The 20348-nt window shown below is 46.5% G+C and overlaps 1 protein-coding gene across 1 annotated transcript in view; it reads left to right on the top strand.

Annotated features, from left to right (window-relative positions):
* The first annotated feature begins 5924 nt into the window (after nucleotides 1–5924).
* SPOCD1 (SPOC domain containing 1) overlaps nucleotides 5925–20348 on the top strand; it is a 235509-nt gene continuing 221085 nt past the window's right edge. The window contains exons 1-2 of the mRNA XM_077481969.1: nucleotides 5925–6006; nucleotides 19720–19988. Coding sequence (XP_077338095.1) covers nucleotides 19740–19988 — 249 coding nt within the window. The 5' untranslated portion in view covers nucleotides 5925–6006; nucleotides 19720–19739. The remainder of the gene's footprint in view (nucleotides 6007–19719; nucleotides 19989–20348) is intronic.

Raw genomic sequence — 20348 nt, 5'->3', positions numbered from 1 at the left:
TTTTGGCAGCCAGGTAAATGCTTGCCAAAGCCTGGAAACAACCGAGAAATAATCTTGTAGAAGTGAAGCAGAGGATGATGGGTACTATGAAAAACTCCAAACTGCCATACCACTTCAGCCCCGGAATATTTCACCCCCTTCATGACCAGGCCATTTTTTGCGATACAGCACTGCGTTGCTTTAAATGACAATTGCGTGGTCGTGAGATGATGTACCCAAACAAAATTGATGCTGTTTTTTTTCAATCCATTTTTTTCACAAATAGAGATTTCTTTTGGTGGTATTTGATCACCAATCTTGGAAAAAAAAAATAAATTTATTTTCTGCTATAATACATATCCAATAAAAAAATGTAAAAAATTGAATTTCTTTGTATTCTGCTACATATTTTTGGTACAAAAAATCCCGATACGCGTATATTGATTGACTTGTGCAAAAGTTATTGTTTCTACAAAATACTGGGATGTTTTTATGGCATTTTTATTTTTACTACTAATGGCGGCGATCAACGATTTTACATGGAACTGCGACATTACAGCAGACAAATCGGACACAAAGTGACACTTTATGGGGCCCATGACACTAATACAGTGGCACTAATATAGTGATCAGTGCTAAAAAAGTGCACTCTCACTGTGCTAATGACACTGGCAGGGAAGGGGTTAACATCAGGTGTAATCAAAGGGTTAAGTGTGCTCCTAGGGAGTGATTACTAACTGTGTGGGGGGTGGCTTAGCTGGAGGAAAACAGAGATCCTTGTTTCTGCTTAACAGAAACACAAGATCTCCATATTCCTCTATGATAGAACAGCGTTCTGCCTTGTTTACATAGGCAGACCGCCGTTCTGCCTCTCTTATCAACGATCGGTAGGTCCTGGTGGACATCGTGTCTGCCGGACCAACTGATTGGCTCCCGCTGTGTCCAATCACAGTGGGAGCGGGTCGCCGGTGGTGTCCGCACCCAGACTCGGAAGAGGAGACCACGTACAGGTACGTTGTGTTTCGCAGCCGGGCCACCCTGCCGCAGTAAATGTGCGATGGGCGGTACAGAAGTGGTTAAAGGATAAGTATGGCCAAAGCTTTTATGGCTATACTTCTCCTATCACAGTTTGTTTTGCACTCCTGTGACCCATTTTCAGCCGACAGCGGGTTAAAGCCCATTGTCGGCTGACATCACTTAGCCAGTCTAGGCTGAGGAAAGATATTTAGACCTTTACAGTCGGGATCCAGCCAGATGCCTGGACCGGCAACTGGCTCAGCCTCTCAGCTGTGCTGCTGTGAGACTGAGCCAGCTGCTCCCTACACTACCCAGCCTGGTGCTCCAGTGAGCACTGGAGGGGCAGAGCAGAGATTCCGTGACTGACAGCTCTGCTGAGAGCAGAGGGCAGAACTGAGCCAGCAATGGCATTTGATCGCTTAGTTCTCAGTGCAGAGGTGGCGGGGGAACAATTGCAACATCAGATTGATGTTGCATCCACCATCGGTGAGTATACACTTTTTATTTTTTTTGTAAACCCTGAACTTCTCTTTTAATCACACTTATGTTAAACTTCTCAAGTTGACTGTTCTCTGCTTGTATATTACTCAGAATTGGGGTGTTGGCAAGTCCTCAGTCCCTGGGCCTCATACACACTGGACGTTTTACTAACACTCCTAGACTTCTTTCCTCCTGGCATCAAAAACGCTTGTAAACTAATGTAACGCGGTTTAGTTTCATTGGCCAGAATAATAATTTACTAGCAACTAGTCGCGTTTAGATGCGTTACACGCGTTTAGGTGCCTCAATCGTTTTTTTTTTTTTTTGCCAAAACTTTGCTGCTTCTGAATGCACTGGCTGTGGGTTTTCTTTCTGCCTCTAAACTTCTATGTGTGCACAGACACATAGGCTAACATGCAGGGGCATTTAGAGGCAGGAAAACCCCCCTGCCAAATTCTCCTAGGAGCATCAAAAAACATGTCCGGTGGGCAGGAGGCCTAAAGTTCTTCTTTCCCTCTGCTGGATTTCTCCTATTCCTCTCTAAGGACCCTTTCACACCTAATGCAGTGGGATGCATTTTGGACTGCACGCCAACTGCATAGACAGCCCAAAATCCAGGCTATCCCATGGGTGTAGTTCACACCATTGCAGTGCAGGAAAGTACAGCAAGCTGCATTTTTCCAAACCGCAAACATAAAAAAATACCTGCAAATGCTCTGCAACACATCACAGTACTCATAGAAGCCCAAGGAAAAGAAAGAAGAGGGAAGTGGCCTCATAGCACAAATGCAGATAGAAAAACACACTTTATCTGTAAAATGCGCATTTAAAGTGGTTGTAAACCCTTACAAACCACTTTGACCTACAGGTAAGCCTAGATTAAGGCTTACCTGTAGGTCCAAGAAATATCTCCTAAACCTACACGGTTTATGAGATATTTGCCGAAAGACAGGCACCACTGTCCACTGAGCACGCCGCAGTTAACGGCGATATGCCGCGAGTGGCGGCTCCCATGTGCATGCGCGGGAGTGACATCATTGCGGCTCCGACAAATGACAGCACCGGAGCAGTGAGACCCACCAAGAGGATGGAGGCTCCGGACTACAGGGGACAGCGGTGACTTCGCTGGCTCCTGTGTCAGGTAAGTGACACATATTGGACTACTATGCGATGCATAGTAGCCCATTATGCTTTACCTTTGCAGGGAATCAAAGAGGAAGTAACCAATCAGAGTTTACTTTCTCTTTAATGAATGCATAGGTACAAGGAAAAAATGCTCAGTTACTGACGTAGTCACTGGTGTCAATGGGCCCTCTGCGATTTGGGAGCAGAGCGATTTATCTGAGTTTTGCATGTGGTTTTAGGTGCACTCTCATTGACTTCCATTAGACTGTGCATTTTCTGAAAGCACATCAAAGATACTGCATGCAGAACGCACTTTCATGAAATCGCAGGGTCTAAGGGCCCATTCACACCAAATTGCACATAACGGTGTGTTTTTGTCTGCATTTTTACATGCATTTGAAGCTCTCTCGATGCATGTTTGGTGTGCACTTGAATGCGTTTGCACTGCATTTTTCTATAGGTTTTTGGACTTGGCTTTCTTGGCTTAAAGCGGAGTTCCAGCCTCTGATAAAAAAAAAATTCAATATTGTAGCTTCTGACTTCTAATATAAGGACACTTACCTGTCTAGGGATCCCGCGATGTCTGCCCCTCTAAGCCGTTTCGTCCATCAGCGCAGGTGCAGGTGTCGGCATTGCAACTAAGGTCGGTTTCCTTTGCACATGTGTGAGGCGCACTGTGCTTTCTGAATGGCCCTGTCATCTTCTGGGACACACACAGGTCCCAGAAAGGCAATGGGGGGGGGGGGGGTTTGGGGGACGAGGAGCTGTGGGTGACAACGTACCTTGCCGCAGCGAGCTAGGACGGACGTCCTGCATGAAAACATAAAAAAGGTACACAATAGCAAAAAGAATTGGGTTCCGATTGACCTAGTTTAAATTTAGCCTGGAACTCCACTTGAAAGGAGCGTGTTCCCTGCATTTGTGGTGCAGAAAAATGTAGCATGCTTTACTTTTTGTAAACTGCGCTGAACTGCAATGATTTGAACTATTATTATTATTAGTATACACGATTTATATAGCGCTAAGAGAACTATGCCCATAGGATTACCTTGGGCTGTCTATGAAGTTGGAGTATAGTTTAAAATGCATCCAACTGCGTTCTGGGTGAAAGGACCCTTGTAGAAGTCAAATGTGAGCGTGCAGAACATGGATAAATCAAACCGCACGCAAACTGCAGCCCACCGGTGTGAACCGGGCCTTACTCCTTTCTTGCCTTTTTCTTTATTCAACTCAATTTATAGTCACTTGGTCTCATAATGTGCATTTTAACCCCTTCCTCAATTTTTGCTCCCTGAGTTCTTTAAGGCCCCTTTCACTCTGGGGCCGTGGCCGCGTTAGCGCTAAAGTGCTGCTCGTTTTAGACACGCTATACCGCTGTTTAGACCCCTTTCACACTGCGGCAGTTTTCAGGCGTTTTAGCACTAGAAATATCGCCTGTAAAGCGCCTCATGTTCATTTCAGTATGTCTTTTCACACTGGGCGGTGCGCTTGCGGGACATTAGGAAAAGTCCTGCAATCAGCATCTTTGGGGTGGTTTTGGGGTGCTGTATTTAGCGCTCCGAAAACATCCTGCTCATTGAATTTAATGGGCAGAGCTTCCCCCTTGTTTGGGGATAAAAGTGGTCAGATAACGGCCGAAAAGCATAGCTTAAATAGCGCTAAAGCGCCAAAACGGGTGGCGCTTTAGCCCTAACGCATCCAGAATGTGAAAGGGGTCTTAGTGGTGAACTTTTAACTCCAAAGAAGGGGTTAAAAGCACCCTTACGGAGCACTTTTTGGGCGCATTCATTTCAATGGGAAGAGTGTTTTTGGAGTGCTGTATACAGTGCTCCCAAACCGCCCCAAAGATGCTGCTTGCAGGACTTTTACTAACGTGAAAAGACACACTGAATTGAATAGGAGGCGGTTTTCAGGCACTATTTCCAGCGCTAAAACCCCTGAAAACCACCTCAGTGTGAAAGAGGTCTAAGAGCAAATCTAGTATGGGTATTTGCCTTTTTCCTTAATTTTGTTACTGGAATTAAATGCTACTACAGGGTTCAGTGGCGGCCTGTGCATTAAGGACACACAGGCACCCCCCCCTCTCTCCTGCCACCCCTCTATCACCAATAGATAGATTCATGCATTGCATGATTCTATCTATGGCTGCCGCCGCTTTTCAGGCATCCAACCCCTTTTCGAACGCAGGGTGCCTAAATTACAGCGGCGGGGGGTGTTTTTGAAGCACCTGATTAGAGTCATAGACTCTAACAAGCGTCAAAAAAGGTGACTGGCGAGCGCCATGCTGGGCGCTCGCCAGTCACTCAGCTGTGTGTTAGAAAAGCGAATGAATATTCGCTTTCCTAACACTAAACCGCCTCTCCACTAATTAGGTGCTCGGGTCTGTTACCTGTTTGGCTGAAATGACAGGTGCCACTATTGGACGCCCAGCAGGAGGAGAGGACGGGAGATGAATACAGCAGGAGACGCATGGAGGACCCTGCTTGTCGATGTCACCCGCTGTCCCGCCAAGACAGAGTAAGTGCCGGGCAGATGGCAAGCGGGCGGGGGTCACGCTGGGGGCATTCAAGGGCACACTGGCAGCATTTAATGGGCACACTGGCAGCATTTGATTGGCACACTGGCAGCATATGATGGGCACACTTGCAAGGTTTTATTGGCACAGTGGCAGTGTTTGATGCACACAGTGGCTGCATTTGATGGGCACAGTGGCAGCATTTGATGGCACAGTGGCAGAGTTTGGCACAGTGGCTGCGCTTGATGGGCACAGCAGCAGCGTTTGGCACAGTGGCTGCAATTGATAGCACAGTGGCAGCATTTGGCACAGTGGCTGCAATTGATGGCACAGTGGCAGCATTTGAGGGCACAGTGGTAGCGTTTGAAGGCACAGTGGCTGCAATTGAGGGCACGGTGGCAGCGTTTGAAGGCACAGTGGCTGCAACTGATAGCACAGTGGCAGCATTTGAGGGCACAGTGGCAGCATTTGGCACAGTGGCTGCAATTGATGGCACAGTGGCAGCCACCACTGACAGGGTTTCTTTATCCTTCAAACTGGATGTCCCCATTGGCCTTGTTTCATGTCTATTTCTTTGTGATGATTATTAGCTTGATATATTTGTAAGAGTGCAACTGGTACGGCCTATTATTACTGTAACGCTGCTTCCACCTGAATAAGCCATTATAAAAGTAGGCCTATGAGGTATAGAGCACGCGGCCAGGCTGCACACCCGCACTAATATCTGCGCTCAAGGCACCGCCCCCTAGTACAGCCATCTTCCGCATCACTCAAGCTGCTCTCCGAGGGCGGAGCTTAGCGTAGTCACGTGGTCGGCCCACTGTACGGGACAGGGAAACTGCGCAGCAACAGCAATTGGATAAGTTTGGAGATTTATTCTTCAATTTAAGGTAAGGAGCTGGCGACAAGGTCTTGTGGCGGGTATAACTACTGTATAAGTGTGCTGGGTGTTCTCCCATCACTAGGGAGGGTGTCTGACACCCTCTTGTCTTACATACATATGTATGTCTTACATACATGTATGGGCTGTCTAGTAATCCTGGGTATAATAGTAGAATCATCAGTACAGTATGTCAAGGTATGCAGGGTGCCAGCTAGGTCTATTAGGTGTGTTTACAGTATGTCTACCAACATCAGGCATGTTCTGTTCACCTGTCTCTATAGAAATCTGCCTGGACCAGTGCCCCATGGCATCCAGAAACTGCCATCTTCACCATTCCCTGGTGAGCCCAGCATTGGAGGGCGTGCATGTTTACCCCACACCCACAAGGTCACACTGGTCATACATCAGTCACTTTTTGCGTTTTTGAACTGACTCAATTCCCCCATCCACATACTTGTGGATAGAGGACTCCATCCAATAGTGCCTTTGTTTTCTGCCAGTGGGGAGACTTTCCTGACTTTAGAATACACTGATCAGCACTGCCGGCCATAACCTGCAGCGCTGATAGTGCGAACATTTCCCAACAGGCTATTTGAACAGAAGCTACGTGTCTTAAGCCCCGTACACATGATCCGAAAATCATACAAAAAAATGCAGAATTCAAATCGATTGTAGATAATCGGATCGTTCGTATAGAGCTTTCCAGAGCTGATCAGAACAGTTCATCCGATATTATTCTATCGGACATGCACGGAAATGTTTTTTGTACGATGCCAGATCGTATGATTTTTGTTTAATCAGTACAGCTATCTTTGGAAAATGCAATACAAATGCATTACAACACATGACATCACTTCTGAATTTTTTTTTTGTCATGCGGTAATTTTCGTGACTTTCGTAAACTCATCAGATTTGACGTGAGATTAGCATGCAAAAAAAAAAGAAAAAAAACGGACGATCATTCGTCCGATAATCGGATCGTGTGTACGGGGCATTAAAGTAAAAACTTTTTTTTCATTTTGGATAAAGTAAAGGAAGGTTACAACTCCTGTAAGGTTTATTTTTACCATCTTTGGCCTGTGCAGAACTTCCCCTTCACTTCCTGTACCATAGCTAAAACAGGAAGGGAAAGGAAATCTCTACAGATTAAAGTGGAACGTTAGTCAGAAAATGAAGTCCCGCTATATGAGCTCCGACTGACCCCTTTTGCAGGTATAGCTATGTAAAAGATTAAAAAAGACGTATAGGTTTCTTTTTTTTCCCTATTCATACTTAAAGAGGAGCTGCACAAAAAAAAAAAATATTAAAAGCCAGCAGCTACTAATATTGCAGCTGCTGACTTTTAATAATATCACACTTACCTGTCCCAGGTTCCAGCGATGTCGGCGGCAGATGACGAGCGATCGCTCGTCTCGCTGCAGCCACCGCCGCCATCCTCTGTCAGGGAATCGGGAAGTGAAGCAAGAGGGCTTCACTGCCCGGTTCCCTACTGCGCATGCGCGAGTTGCGCTGCGCTGGTTCCCCGCTGTGTCTCTGGGAACTGTGTGTTTCCCAGAACACAACGGGGGGGCGGAGCCATGCGGCGGTGGGCGGAGCCATGCGGCGGTCTGGCCGGAAGTGGGTGCAGTTACCTGGATTATCCAGGTAACTGCACCCCCCTCCCCCCCGAAAGGTGCCGATTGTGGCACCGGAGGGGGGGAGGGATAATACTAGCGGAACTTCCCCTTTAGGGTGAAGAACCGCTTTAACTAGGTGGATGCATCATGGGTCCAATGCTATATCTGTTGCCTGGCGCCTCTTCACTGAGAACCGAGCTATCTAACATCACCGATGGTTGGTTTTCAGATCTATGGTGTCCTTTTATGAAGCAGTGAAATCTATTCACTGCTTCATTCTCCGGCATTCACATAGGAGATCTTTTTCCTCTGTATGCCAGTTTATAAAGCGGAGTAGATCGCTTCACCCTTGGAGGAGTGAAGCGATCTACAAACGCTTCTAACACTGGAGAACGGCCCCTAATACTGGAATCTCGTGAGACTTTACGAGATTACAGTACTAGAAATTCACCGATACACAGAGATGTCAATTTATTAAGCAGTGATAAATTATCACAGCTCAATACACTGACACGCGGTGTGATTAATGTTAGTAAAATAAAGTGTCCCCCAACATAATATATACATGTATACACACACAGACATTATATATACATGTATATACACACACATTATATATATATATATATATATACATATACACATTATATATGTATATATATGTATACACATAAATATGACAGGGGGACATGGTTACAGTGTTGGGGGGTCTGAACGAGGCATAAGGAAGTTAATTATCTTCCTCTTTCCTCCTCAGATCCCCCCACATTCTCTCTTCACTCCCTGATTCTCCACCTCTGAGTTGGTGAATCAGGGAGTGTGAATTCTGACACAGATCACCAGTGAAGCGCTGAGATCCCAGCTTCATAAACTGGCCGTTACTGTGTCAGTCTATGAGGATTCTCAGTGTGCGGAGATAATCGGCGGGAGAACAAGTTCAAACACTTCTCCCCTGATTATCTCTGGTTTATAAACTGTTTATGGGCTGTGATCAGCAGCGATCCTCTGGATCGCCACTGATCACTGCTTCATAAATGGACACCTATGTGAGCAGAGAGCTGTAGACTGTCAATCGGCAGCTCTCCTGCTCTGCTCCTCCGCGCTCACTGGAGTGCTGAACTGTGGAAGGGCGGGGATCGGCTGTCTCAGGCTCTCAGCGGCTCGTTAAGAGGCCAAGGCAGATATAAGTCCAGGCACCTGGCGGATCCAGACTCCCATTGTCGGGATGGGGACTGATATCTGTGATGTCAGTCAGCAGAGAGCAGACTTCAGCCTGCTCTCTGCTGAAAATGGGTCACAGGAGTGCAAAAGGAATTGCATTCCTGAGGCCCATAGGGGAAGTACAGCCAAACGAGCTCGGGCTGGACTTCTTTAAAAACAAGTGCCTATACTGTTTAAAATACAGTAACATGCCGTCTCACCCTGCTCTGCACATGCTTAATTGCACTCCATTTTTAAGCACTGTCAAGATTGTAGAAGCCGATCTGCTGACAGCCTTAAAAGAGATGTAGAGTCTCAAGGTTTTTCATCTTAATGCATTCTATGCATTGAGGTGAAAAACCTGAGGTGCAGCTCCCCCCAGAGCCCCCCTTTTACTTACCTGAATCCGATCGTTCCAGCGACAAGCACATCTCGAGCCCTCATTGGATAGATTGATAGAAGCAGGAGCACTAGGTCACCAGAACTAGTGTCACCATGGGAAGATTTCCCCTCTATTACTTTTCTGGGGACAATCCAAAATGTGGGACTTTCTTTACTTTTACTTTTAATGATAATGGTAAACAGGACAAATACAGTGGGTGAATCTCCCTAACAGGGACACAGACAGCAATAAAAACCTGACAGGTGTTCTAATCCCTATCCACACTGTCCATAACTAAAAAAAAAAAAAATATGTTGCCTTTAACCACTTACAGACGGGACCATTTTGCTGGTCAAAGACCAGACCACTTTTTGCGATTCAGCACTGCGTCGTTTTAACTGACAATTGCGCGGTCGTGCGACGTGGCTCCCAAATAAAATTGACGCCCTTTTTTTCCCATAAATAGAGCTTTCTTTTGGTGGTATTTGATCACCCCTGCGGTTTTTATTTTTTGCGCTATAAATAAAAATAGAGCGACAATTTTGAAAAAAACGCATTATTTTTTACTTTTTGTTATAATAAATATCCCCAAAAATATGTAAAAAAACTTTTTTTTCCCTCAGTTTAGGCCGATACGTATTCTTCTACATATTTTTGGTAAAAAAAATCGCAATAAGCGATTATTGATTGGTTTGCACAAAAGTTATAGCGTTTACAGAATAGGGGATAGTTTTATGGCATTTTTATTAATAATTTTTTTTTTTTACTAGTAATGGCGGCGATCAGCGATTTTTATTGTGACTGGGACATTATGGCGGACACATCGGACATTTTTGACACATTTTTGGGACCATTGTCATTTATACAGAAATCACTGCTATATAAATGCAGTGATTCCTGTGTAAATGACACCTGCAGTGAAGGGGTTAACCAGTGGGTGGCAGTGTACGGGTTAAGTGTTCCTCGGGGTGTCTTACTAACTGTGGGGGGCTGGGCTTTCATTTAGTAAAAACTGATCTCTGCTCCAATCACGTGGAGCAGAGATCAGCGTCACTAGTTGCTGGGCAGAATGGAGAAATGCTGTTTACAACGGCACTTCTCCATTCAGCCGCCCCGTGAGACGATCGCGGGTATGTCCACGGCGATCGAGTCCACGGGACCCGCGACCGGACTCACGGAGGTCCCAACCAGCACACGAGCACCGCCGGCGGTGCGCTCGCGATGGCAGGGCAGCATTGAAGATTGGACGTACCTGTACGCCAATATGCCTTCCCGTGCCATTCTGCCGACGTACATCGGCGTGCGCTGGTCGGGAACTGGTTAATTATGCTTTAATGCCACCTCAAATGCGGCCAACAAATTTGTCAAGTTCTGCACCCAAAAAAGGTGCAGGAGCTTCTTCAATGCGTTTATCGCACTTAGGGCAGCCCATCTAAGTGAAAGGGGCTGCCCTATGCACAGTTTTGATAAAACTTTGGTTAACTTTTTTTTTTTAATAGGTAATTTTTTTTTTTTTTTTTAAATCAGCACAAAGGATAGTACTTCCATTGAATGAGAATGGTCCCTCTTGCTGGTGTTGGCTTTCAAGCTGCATTTACACTTGAGCGTTTTCGGCTCATAAAACGCTCGTAAATCACCAGATAAAATGCCTGAAAAACGCCCAACAAACAAAGTCCCATTCATTTTAATGGCACCTGTTCACATCTGAAACGCCTGAAAAACACCTTAAGCTCAGAAAAGAACATGAGCTTCTGTGGAACAGACGTCTTTCTGTTTTTTACATTGGTGACCTGTACAAAATCGCGGCAAAACTGCAGTAAAAACACGCTCATGTGTGAACGCAGCCTCAAGGCTGAAATTTTCCTCTTCTGCCCTTATACCCCTGCAGCGGTAATTTTCCAGTGCTGAGGGGGTTAATACAGCCTCTGAACCTGTCACAGGCACCAGTCAAAAGTGTCAACTTTGCCCACCCTTTCCATCCCTCTAACGCATTTATGGAAGCTGTTCCATCAATTAACCAATTGCAGCCCGCGCTATAGTAAAAGACGGCTATAGCATGGGCCTAAATTGCCAGGAGGGCCTCCATAGACATTCTCCCGTTCTTGCACTTCCTGGGTGGCACACTCTGTGATAGTCTGTGAGACTCGGCTGATCATAGATCGATAAAGGGCCAAACACAGCAGGCCCTTTATCACTTGATCAGCTGTTAGCCAATGACAACTGATCAAGGAATTAAGCAGATGTCGGTTATCGTTTTTTTCTTTCTTCACGCTGTCAGCATGAAGGAAAAAGAAGCCGTAGCTTCCGTTAGAGGGACAGAAGACATCTGAGCACCCGAATGTGCCACATATCAGTGTCCACCAGTGCCACCTATCAGTGTCCACCAGTGCCACATATCATTGCCCATCAGTGCTTCCAATCAGTGCTGCCTAAAGGTGCCCATCGGTGCCACCTATCAGTTCCCATCAGTGCCACCTCTCCATGCCGCCTATCAGTGCCCATCAGGGCCACCCATCAGTGGAGCCTCAACCCGTAGCTCCTGAGTAGTGCCCACCAGTGCCGCCTTTATACAGGGGCGGCCGGCGGCCATTTTGTTGTAGTCCAGCGTGGTTTTTATGCCCAGCGCTTGTCCCTGCTGCTCAGAACAGCGTGTTTTTTTTTCACTCAGGAAACCTGGGAGCTGAGACTGGACACAGGCACCTGTAACTGAATGGCGCAGCACTCGGTCGGGGTGGTGAGTCCTGCGGTGGGGGCCCCTCAGTGTGCAGCAGCTAGGAGGGTGGGATTGTGCACCTGTCCTAAGTCCCCAAGGGTGTCAAACAGGGTGGGTCAGCATGGCTTCAGAAACTGGTGTTTCTTCCCCAGAACTCCCTTCAATTGCAGCCGGCTCGTCTGCAAACAGTGCAGTGCCTTTGGACGCTTTGTCGGCGGTCCTTGAAACATTCGTTACCAGGGTGGAGGCGGTGTGTGGGCGCAAAGGTTGTAAAAAGCAGACCCTGCCCCCCGTCCTCCGGGGGGGGGGGGGGGGTCTGATGCAGACTCGGGCCCCGCTGAGACTGGCGGCCCCTGCTCTGTTGCTTAAGATGACGCTGACCAAGACCAATCAGACAGTGAGGATAAGTCCCCGTCTGGGTCCGTGCAAGACAAAGCACTAGTTGGAGCACTTATCACAGTTGTGCGTGATACCCTGAAAATTCAGGATACAGCAGGTTCCTCTGCTGAAGTAGCAGTCCCTTTTGGGTCCTGTAAGCCAGCCCGTACACCTAAGGTGTTTCCGTATCTGACTTATTTCGATAAGTTCATATACAAGGAATGGGGAAGCCCGCAACGGACCTTCTCATGGCGGTGCGTTACCCCTTTGAGGAGAGCCTTCTTAAAAAATGGTCTGCTCCTCTGGTCGAGGACCCCCCCAGTATCCAGGTTAAACAAAGTAACCATGATCCGGTAGAGGGGACTCCTGCATTTAAGGACCCTAGTGACAGGAAGGCCGAGGCAGTGGACCGTTCCTTGCTTATGGTTGTGGGGTCAGCAAAACGACCAGTACTGGCCACAGCACTTGTGTCGCAGACACTTACTGAATGGTCAAAACTTTTGCACCGTGAATTGGAGAAGCAACAGGCTACTCCTGTCTGCGTGGAACTAGCAGGTCAGTTAGTGCACGGCCTTAAGTGCGTTTGTAACGTGGCCCTGGATATGCTTCCCCTGCTATTCAGGGCTTCAGTGTCAGCAGTGGTGCTGAGGCGCCTGATTTGGCTAAAATGCTGGTCTGCGGGTCAGGCATCTAAAAAAGCCTTGACGGATCTACTCCTTGGTGAGCGGCTCTTTGGAGCCTTGTTGGATGACATTATTAAGAATGTCACAGGTGGGAAGAGTACCTTTCTCCCACAGGCCAGGAAGACTAAGGAGCCATGCCGTAGGCAAGGGCCCTCATTTTCTGCTCAAAAGAAGCTTTTTCAGCTAAACACTCCCAGTCCGACAGGATGACCTCTGACAGACAAAAGCGTCCCTGGAACCGCAAGCCTGCGAGCAAAAGTGCTACCGCATGAAGGTTTCTTCTGGCTACAAGATAGAGTTCCTCTCTTGGCCACCAAACAGATTCTTCCCCTCCAGCATACCCTTAATCCTGGCTCGCGGGGAGGCTCTAATGGGGGCGGTAAGGGACTTGCTAAGCTGCGGGGTGATAGTGCCTGTTCCAGAGTCGGAAAGGTTCCAAGGTTTCTACTCCAATCTGTTTGTAGTCCCCAAAAAGGAAGGGGTACGTCCAATCTTGGACCTGTAAGTAAAAGTACAGAGGTTCAGAATGGAATCAGTTCACTCAGTAGTCACTGCACTCCATCAAGGGGACTCCCTGGCATCTTTGGACATCCAGGATGCCTACCTGCACATACCCATATGCCTCAGGCATCAGAAGTTTCTGCGATTTGCAGTTGGGGAAGCCCACTACCAGTTTGTGCCTCTCCCCTTTGGCTTGGTATCAGCACCCCGAGTCTTTACCAAGGTATTGGCTCCAATTTTGGCATTGTTGCGACAACGCGGGATCGCGATCGTAGGTTACCTAGACGATCTCCTCCTGAGAGCATCTTCCGCCTCAGAATTAAAGGAGGATGTGGCGATCACCAAGCAAACCCTGCAGGAATTTGGGTGGCTGTTGAACCTAAAAAAGTCGCTGCTCATACCGACTCAGCGCTAGGAGTACCTAGGCTTACTGCTGGACTCCATGGAAGCGAGAGTTTTTCTCCCTTCAGACAAACTGCAGACTCTCAGAGCCGCGGTAAAACTATTGATGAACCGCAGATGGTCGCCACTGCGATTTTGCATGCGAGTCCTGGGCCTCATGGTGGCCTCCTTCGAGGCGGTAACGCACGCCCAGTTTCACACCAGGGTCTTGCAGAAGGAGATATTGACAAAATGGGATAAATTTCCGTTATCCCTGGATCAGCATATTTGGGTGAGCCAGTCAGTCAGGGACTCCCTGCTCTGGTGGCTGAGGTTCCCCGGCACTTTGGACCGGGAAGTCCTTCCTACCTCTTCATTGGACGTTGATCACAACGGACGCCAGCCTGACCGGCTGGGGTGGAGTACTCGGAGTAGTCGGCCCAGGGTCTCTGGTCGGGGGAGGAATCCAAGTTGCCGATCAATATGCTTGAGCTTTAAGCGATCAGGCTATGCCTCTCCACATAGTCGATGAGACTACGAGGGCGTCCGATCAGGATCCAGTCAGTCAACGCCACGGCGGTGGCATATGTCAACCATCAAGGAGGAGCAAGAATCTGGGCTGCAGCATTGGAGGTTGCTCACATCCTTCAGTGGGCAGAGCGGCATGTACCGGCCTTGTCGGCCATTTCTAGTAGAAAACTGTCAGGCGGACTACTTAAGTCACCAGATGCTGGACCCAGGAGAATGGGCGTTGCATCCGGAGGTGTTCAGGTTACTGTGCCTGTGGTGGGCACACCAGACGTGGATCTCCTGGCCTCCCGTCTTAATTGGAAGGTGCCGAGATTCGTATCCAGGACAAGAGATCCTTGGGCAGATGCGTCAGACGCGCTGGTGGCTCCATGGGGTCAGTACTGACTGATCTACGCCTTTCCTCTGCTAAAACTGCTACCACATCTGCTCCGTAGAGTGGAGGCCGAGGGGATTCCAGTAATACTGATTGCCTCGGCGCCCCTGGTACGTGGACCTAGTACGCCTGGTTGCGGACACTCCCTGGCGACTACCCAAGAGGACCTTTTGTGTCAAGGTCCGATTCTCCATATTGCTTTACCATCGCTGGTTTTAACGGCATGGCTATTGAGAGCCAGGTGCTGAGAAAAGGGGGCCTGTCGGACTCTGTGATTTCAACTATGTTGAGAGCACGAAAATCTTCGGAAGATATACCATCGTACCTGGAAGGCCTACATCTCCATGTGTGAGGAGAAAGGGTGGCGTCCGCGCACCTATTCCGTTTCCAGTATCCTGCTGTTTCTACAGCGAGGAATAGACCAGAAATTGGCTTTAAGTACCATTAAGGGACAAGTATGAGCCTTTGCTGTTTTTTTCCAATGACCCCGGCATCTCATTCTGTAGTGAGCACTTTTATTAAAGGGGTCCAGCATGTAGTTCCTCCGGTGTGTCCACATTCACCCCTGTGGGATCTGAACCTGGTGCTATCGGCGTTTCAGAAACCGCCGTTTGAGAACATCAGGGAAATTCCCTTGTTGACTCTTTCGCAGAAAGTGGTCTTCCTAGTGGCCATTACATCGGCCAGGAGGGTTTCGGAACTGGCGGCCTTGTCTTGCAAGTTGCCCTATCTGGTTATCCATAAGGATAAGGTGCTGTTGCGTCTGCAACCTTCTTTTCTGCCAAAGGTGGTTTTGGCGTTTCACATCAATGAAGACATTGTGTTACCATCTCTGTGTCCTAAACCGGAACAATCAGACTGTTCGTTTCGGTAGCTGGTCCGAAAAAAGGTATGGCGGTCTCGTCGGCCACCATTTCTAGGTGGATCAGACAGATTGTGGTACAGGCCTACGCCTTGAAAGGGCAGGTGCCCCCCCTTTCCTGTCACGGCCCATTCCACCAGAGCAATTGGAACCTCTTGGGCTTTCCAACATCAAGCGCCAGTCGCTCAAGTGTGTAAGGCGGTGACTTGGTCGTCCGTTCACACTTTTACCAAATTCTGTGGATGTAAGCGCATCATCTGATGCCTGCTTTGGCCGCAGAGTTTTGCAGGTGGCCGTGTAATGTTGCAATTCTGCACTCTTTACAGTTACTTTTGAGAATTAATGCACTGTTGCATTGTTGGCCACTAGTTCTGATGCGGCTAGATAAGAGGGTGACTCCCCTGTTAGGGAGCACTTTTCTGGTTGTGGGTGAAGTTTTTATGCTGTTCCCACCCCTCGTTATGACACTGCTTGAGGACGTCCCTGCGGTCAAGATTAATGGAGCTGTGTCAGTCAGTGAACGAAAGAGAAAATAGGATTTTTGTACTCACCGTAAAATCCTTTTCTCAAGTTCACTGACTGACACAGCACCCTCTCCTCCTATTGATTTACATTATACTGCTTGTTGATGTACTAAGCTGCAGGAGGCAGGCTGAGGGGTTATTTCCAGAGGGACCGCCCCTGGGCGAAACTGTGAAGTTGTTTTTTTCACATCTATAACATGTTCTGCCTAGTCCTCTCCTGAAGGTGGTGTGATAACCCTACGCTCAAGATTAATGGAGCTGTGTCAGTCAGTGAACTTCAGAGAAAAGGATTTTATGGTGAGTACAAAAATCCTATTATTCCTGAATTTTGTTTTATCTCATGGGTACTGTGAAATAGTGTGAATGCATCAATGCAGTGCATGTTATCTCACCTTGCTGAGCTTGGATTCATTGAATGCGTTTCCCAAAAATGTAAATATTGCAGAATATACAGCCTCATGCTACATAATTAAGCTCCGTTTCATGTTGAATAAACTAAACTATAATTGTATCTTAAATAGAAAGCTATCTTTAGAATGATTTTTACTCCAAAAGCATTTTATTAACATAAAAAAAAAGATTTAAATAAAAAAAACGGATTTAACCACTTAAGGACCGCTGCATGGCAATGTACGTCGGTGCAATGGCACCGACAGGCACAAGCACGTACATGTATGTGCTCACCTTCCAGTGGGTGGGGGGTCCGATCGGACCCCCTCCCGCTGGATGCGGCAGTCCGTTTTGCTGCAGGAGCGAACCGGGATGAGGGGATGGCCATTGGTTTCTGGCCATCCCCTCTCGATCACTCCTGGCGAATGAGAAGCTTCCCCCGCTGTGTATAGTAAACACAGGCAGGGAGGAAGTGATGTCATTCTTCTCGGGGCGGTCTTTTTGACCGGACTACGAGGAGAACAGTGAAAGTAAGTGTGCACCAACACTACACTGACATGTAGGCACACATAGGCACACAACCACCCCCCCCCCCCCCCCGATCGCCCCCCTCCCCCTCCCAGTCACAGTGTCACTGATTGCAGTGATCATTTATTTACTGATCACTGCATTCAGTGTCAGTTGTAACAGTAAAAACTGTCAGGGCAGTTAGTGTTAGGTCCAGGGTAGCCCCCTACCACCCCCCAATAAAGGTTTAACCCCCTGATTGCCCCTAGAGTTAACCCTTTCACCCCCTTTTGCCAGTGTCACTGTCCCGTAGTGGTATAGAATCTGAACAGATCAATATCTGACTGATCAGATCTATACTAACGGTCCCCAGCAATTTAGGGTTCCAAAAAAACGCATTGTTAGCGGGATCAGCCAAGATACCTGCTAGCACCTGCGTTTTGCCCCTCCGCCCAGCCCATCCAAGTGCAGTATCGATCGATCACTGTCACTTACAAAACACTAAACACATAACTGCAGCGTTCGCAGAGTCAGCGTTTTATATTTAAATCCTGAAGGCAGTGCTTGGTTTTGGGGGTCCCTTACGTGGCTAGGCTCCCAAAAAGTCCCCCACATGTGATATCCCCGTACTCGGGAGAAGCAGCAGAATTTATTTTGGGGTATAATTTGACTTATGCCCTTAGCATGTGTGAGCAATATATCATTTAGTGACAACTTTGTGCAAAAAAAAATATATATTTTTTTAATATTCCTGCAACTTGTGGCAAAATATAAAATATTTCACGGACTCAACATGCCTCTCAGTAAATAGCTTGGGGTGTCTACTTTCCAAAATGGGGTCATTTGGGGGGGTTTTGTGCTATTTTGGAATTTTATGGCCTTCGAAACTGTGATAGGTAGTGAGGAGTGAAATCAAAAATTTGCACCCTTAGAAATCCTGAAGGCAGTGATTGGTTTTCGGGGTGCCGTACGCAGCTAGGCTCCCAAAAAGTCCCACATATGTGGTATCCATGTACTCAGGAGAAGCAGCAGAATATATTTTGGGGTGCAATTCCACATATAACTATGGCATGTGTGAGCAATATATCATTTAGTGACAACTTTTTGTAAACTTTTTTTATTTTTTATTTTTTTTGTGTCATTATTCAATCACTTGGGACAAAAAAAAAATATTCAATGGGCTCAACATGCCCCTCAGCAATTTTCTTGGGGTGTCTACTTTCCAAAATGGGGTCATTTGGGGGGGGGGGGGGGTTGTGTTATTTTGGCATTTTATGGCCTTCGAAACTGTGATAGGTAGTGAGGAGTGAAATCAAAAATTTGCACCCTTAGAAATCCTGAAGGCGGTGATTGGTTTTCGGGGTCCCGTACGCGGCTAGACTGCCAAAAAGTCCCACATATGTAGTATCCCCGTACTCAGGAGAAGCAGCATAATATATTTTGGGGTGCAATTCCACATATAACTATGTCATGTGTGAGCAATATAACATTTAGTGACAACTTTTTGTAAACTTTTATTTTTTTTGTGTCATTATTCAATCACTTGGGACAAAAAAAAATATTCAATGGGCTCAACATGCCCCTCAGCAATTTCCTTGGGGTGTCTACTTTCCAAAATGGGGTCATTTGGGGGGGGGTTTTGTGTTATTTTGCCATTTTATGGTCCTCGAAACTGTGATAGGTAGTGAGGAGTGAAATCAAAAATTTGCACCCTTAGAAATCCGAAAAGGCAGTGATTGGTTTTTTGGGTACCGTACGCGGCTAGACTCCCAAAAAGTCCCACATATGTGGTATCCCCGTACTCAGGAGAAGCAGCAGAATATATTTTGGGGTGTAATTCCACATATAACTATGGCATGTGTGAGCAATATATCATTTAGTGACAACTTTTTGTAAACTTTTTTTTTTTTTTGTGTCATTATTCAATCACTTGGGACAAAAAAAAATAATTCAGTGGGCTCAACATGCCTCTGCAATTTCCTTGGGGTGTCTAGTTTCCAAAATGGGGTCATTTGGGGGGGGGGGGTTGTACTGCCCTGCCATTTTAGCACCTCAAGAAATGAGATAGGCAGTCATAAATTAAAAGCTGTGTAAATTCCAGAAAATGTACTCTAGTTTGTAGACGCTATAACTTTTGCGCAAACCAATAAATATACGCTTATTGACATTTTTTTTACTAAAGACATGTGGCTGAATAAATTTTGCCCTAAATGTATGACTAAAATTGAGTTTATTTGATTTTTCTTATAACAAAAAGTAGAATATATATTTTTTTCTTGAAATTTTCGGTCTTTTTCCATTTATATCGCAAAAAATAAAAATCGCAGAGGCAATCAAATACCATCAAAAGAAAGCTCTATTTGTGGGAAGAAAAGGACGCAAATTTCGTTTGAGTAAAACATTGCATGACCGCGCAATTACCAGTTAAAGCAGTGCAGTGCGAAATTGTAAAAAGACCTCTGGTCCTTAGGCTGACAATTGGTCCGGGGCTGAAGTGGTTAAATAATCATGGATTTATACTCACCCTGGGGGTAATGAACCCTGTAAAGAACATCCTTTTAAATACAGATCGGAATTATATTTGTCTGCAAAAAAAAAAAAAAAATCATATATTGTTTTGATTAATATGAAGTACCTATCCATTAGTGCCTTATTTAACCATGACCATATATATTTCAGAGAAACTTGGAAGTGTGGACATGGATCCTCCAAGCGTTCTGAAATTACCACAGGAGCGTGACTGTAGCAGTCCATTGGGACTGTTTGATAAATTCGGCCTGGAATCTCTAGTACACACATCCGATGATTCTGACTCTGATGTACAGTTTGTGTCAGAGTTGGTACCTCCACATAAAACCCAGAAGAATAAGAATTCCACAAATAGGCGTGTTTCTCAAGATTTGGATAAAGCTTCACTTTACACAAACTTGATCACCACCATTAAAAAAGTAAGTTTTATGAGCTTATGTTCCATACTTCCGTTCATTGGCATTATTTGTATTTCTGCTTCGTATTTCATCTCCATTTCCTTAGCTCTCTTTTGATTTCCACCATTGTAGAAGCATTGTGTTCCCAACAATTTGTAAAAGGGGCTCCTATGGAGCACAAGATCGAAAGCCCAGATGCACAATTTAGCTCCTGGGCTTAGCGCTGAACCCCAGCTATCATTGACAGTCAATGGTTCCAGTACTAATGCAGACGGGGCCTCAGAAACCATGGAGATGGGGTGCCATTTTAAAATGGTGCTGGGGACTCAAGTGATTGGAGCTGGAGCTCTTCACATAATGTGAAAGTATGCACAGCATTTC

The sequence above is a fragment of the Lithobates pipiens genome, unplaced genomic scaffold (assembly GCF_037356315.1).
Source record: "Lithobates pipiens isolate NorthernLeopardFrog02 unplaced genomic scaffold, aLitPip1_a1.2 Scaffold_16, whole genome shotgun sequence".
In the NCBI taxonomy this organism is placed as follows: Eukaryota; Metazoa; Chordata; class Amphibia; order Anura; family Ranidae; genus Lithobates; species Lithobates pipiens.
The sequence above is the reverse complement of the archived record's forward strand: the minus strand, read 5'-3'. Positions and strand labels throughout refer to the sequence as shown.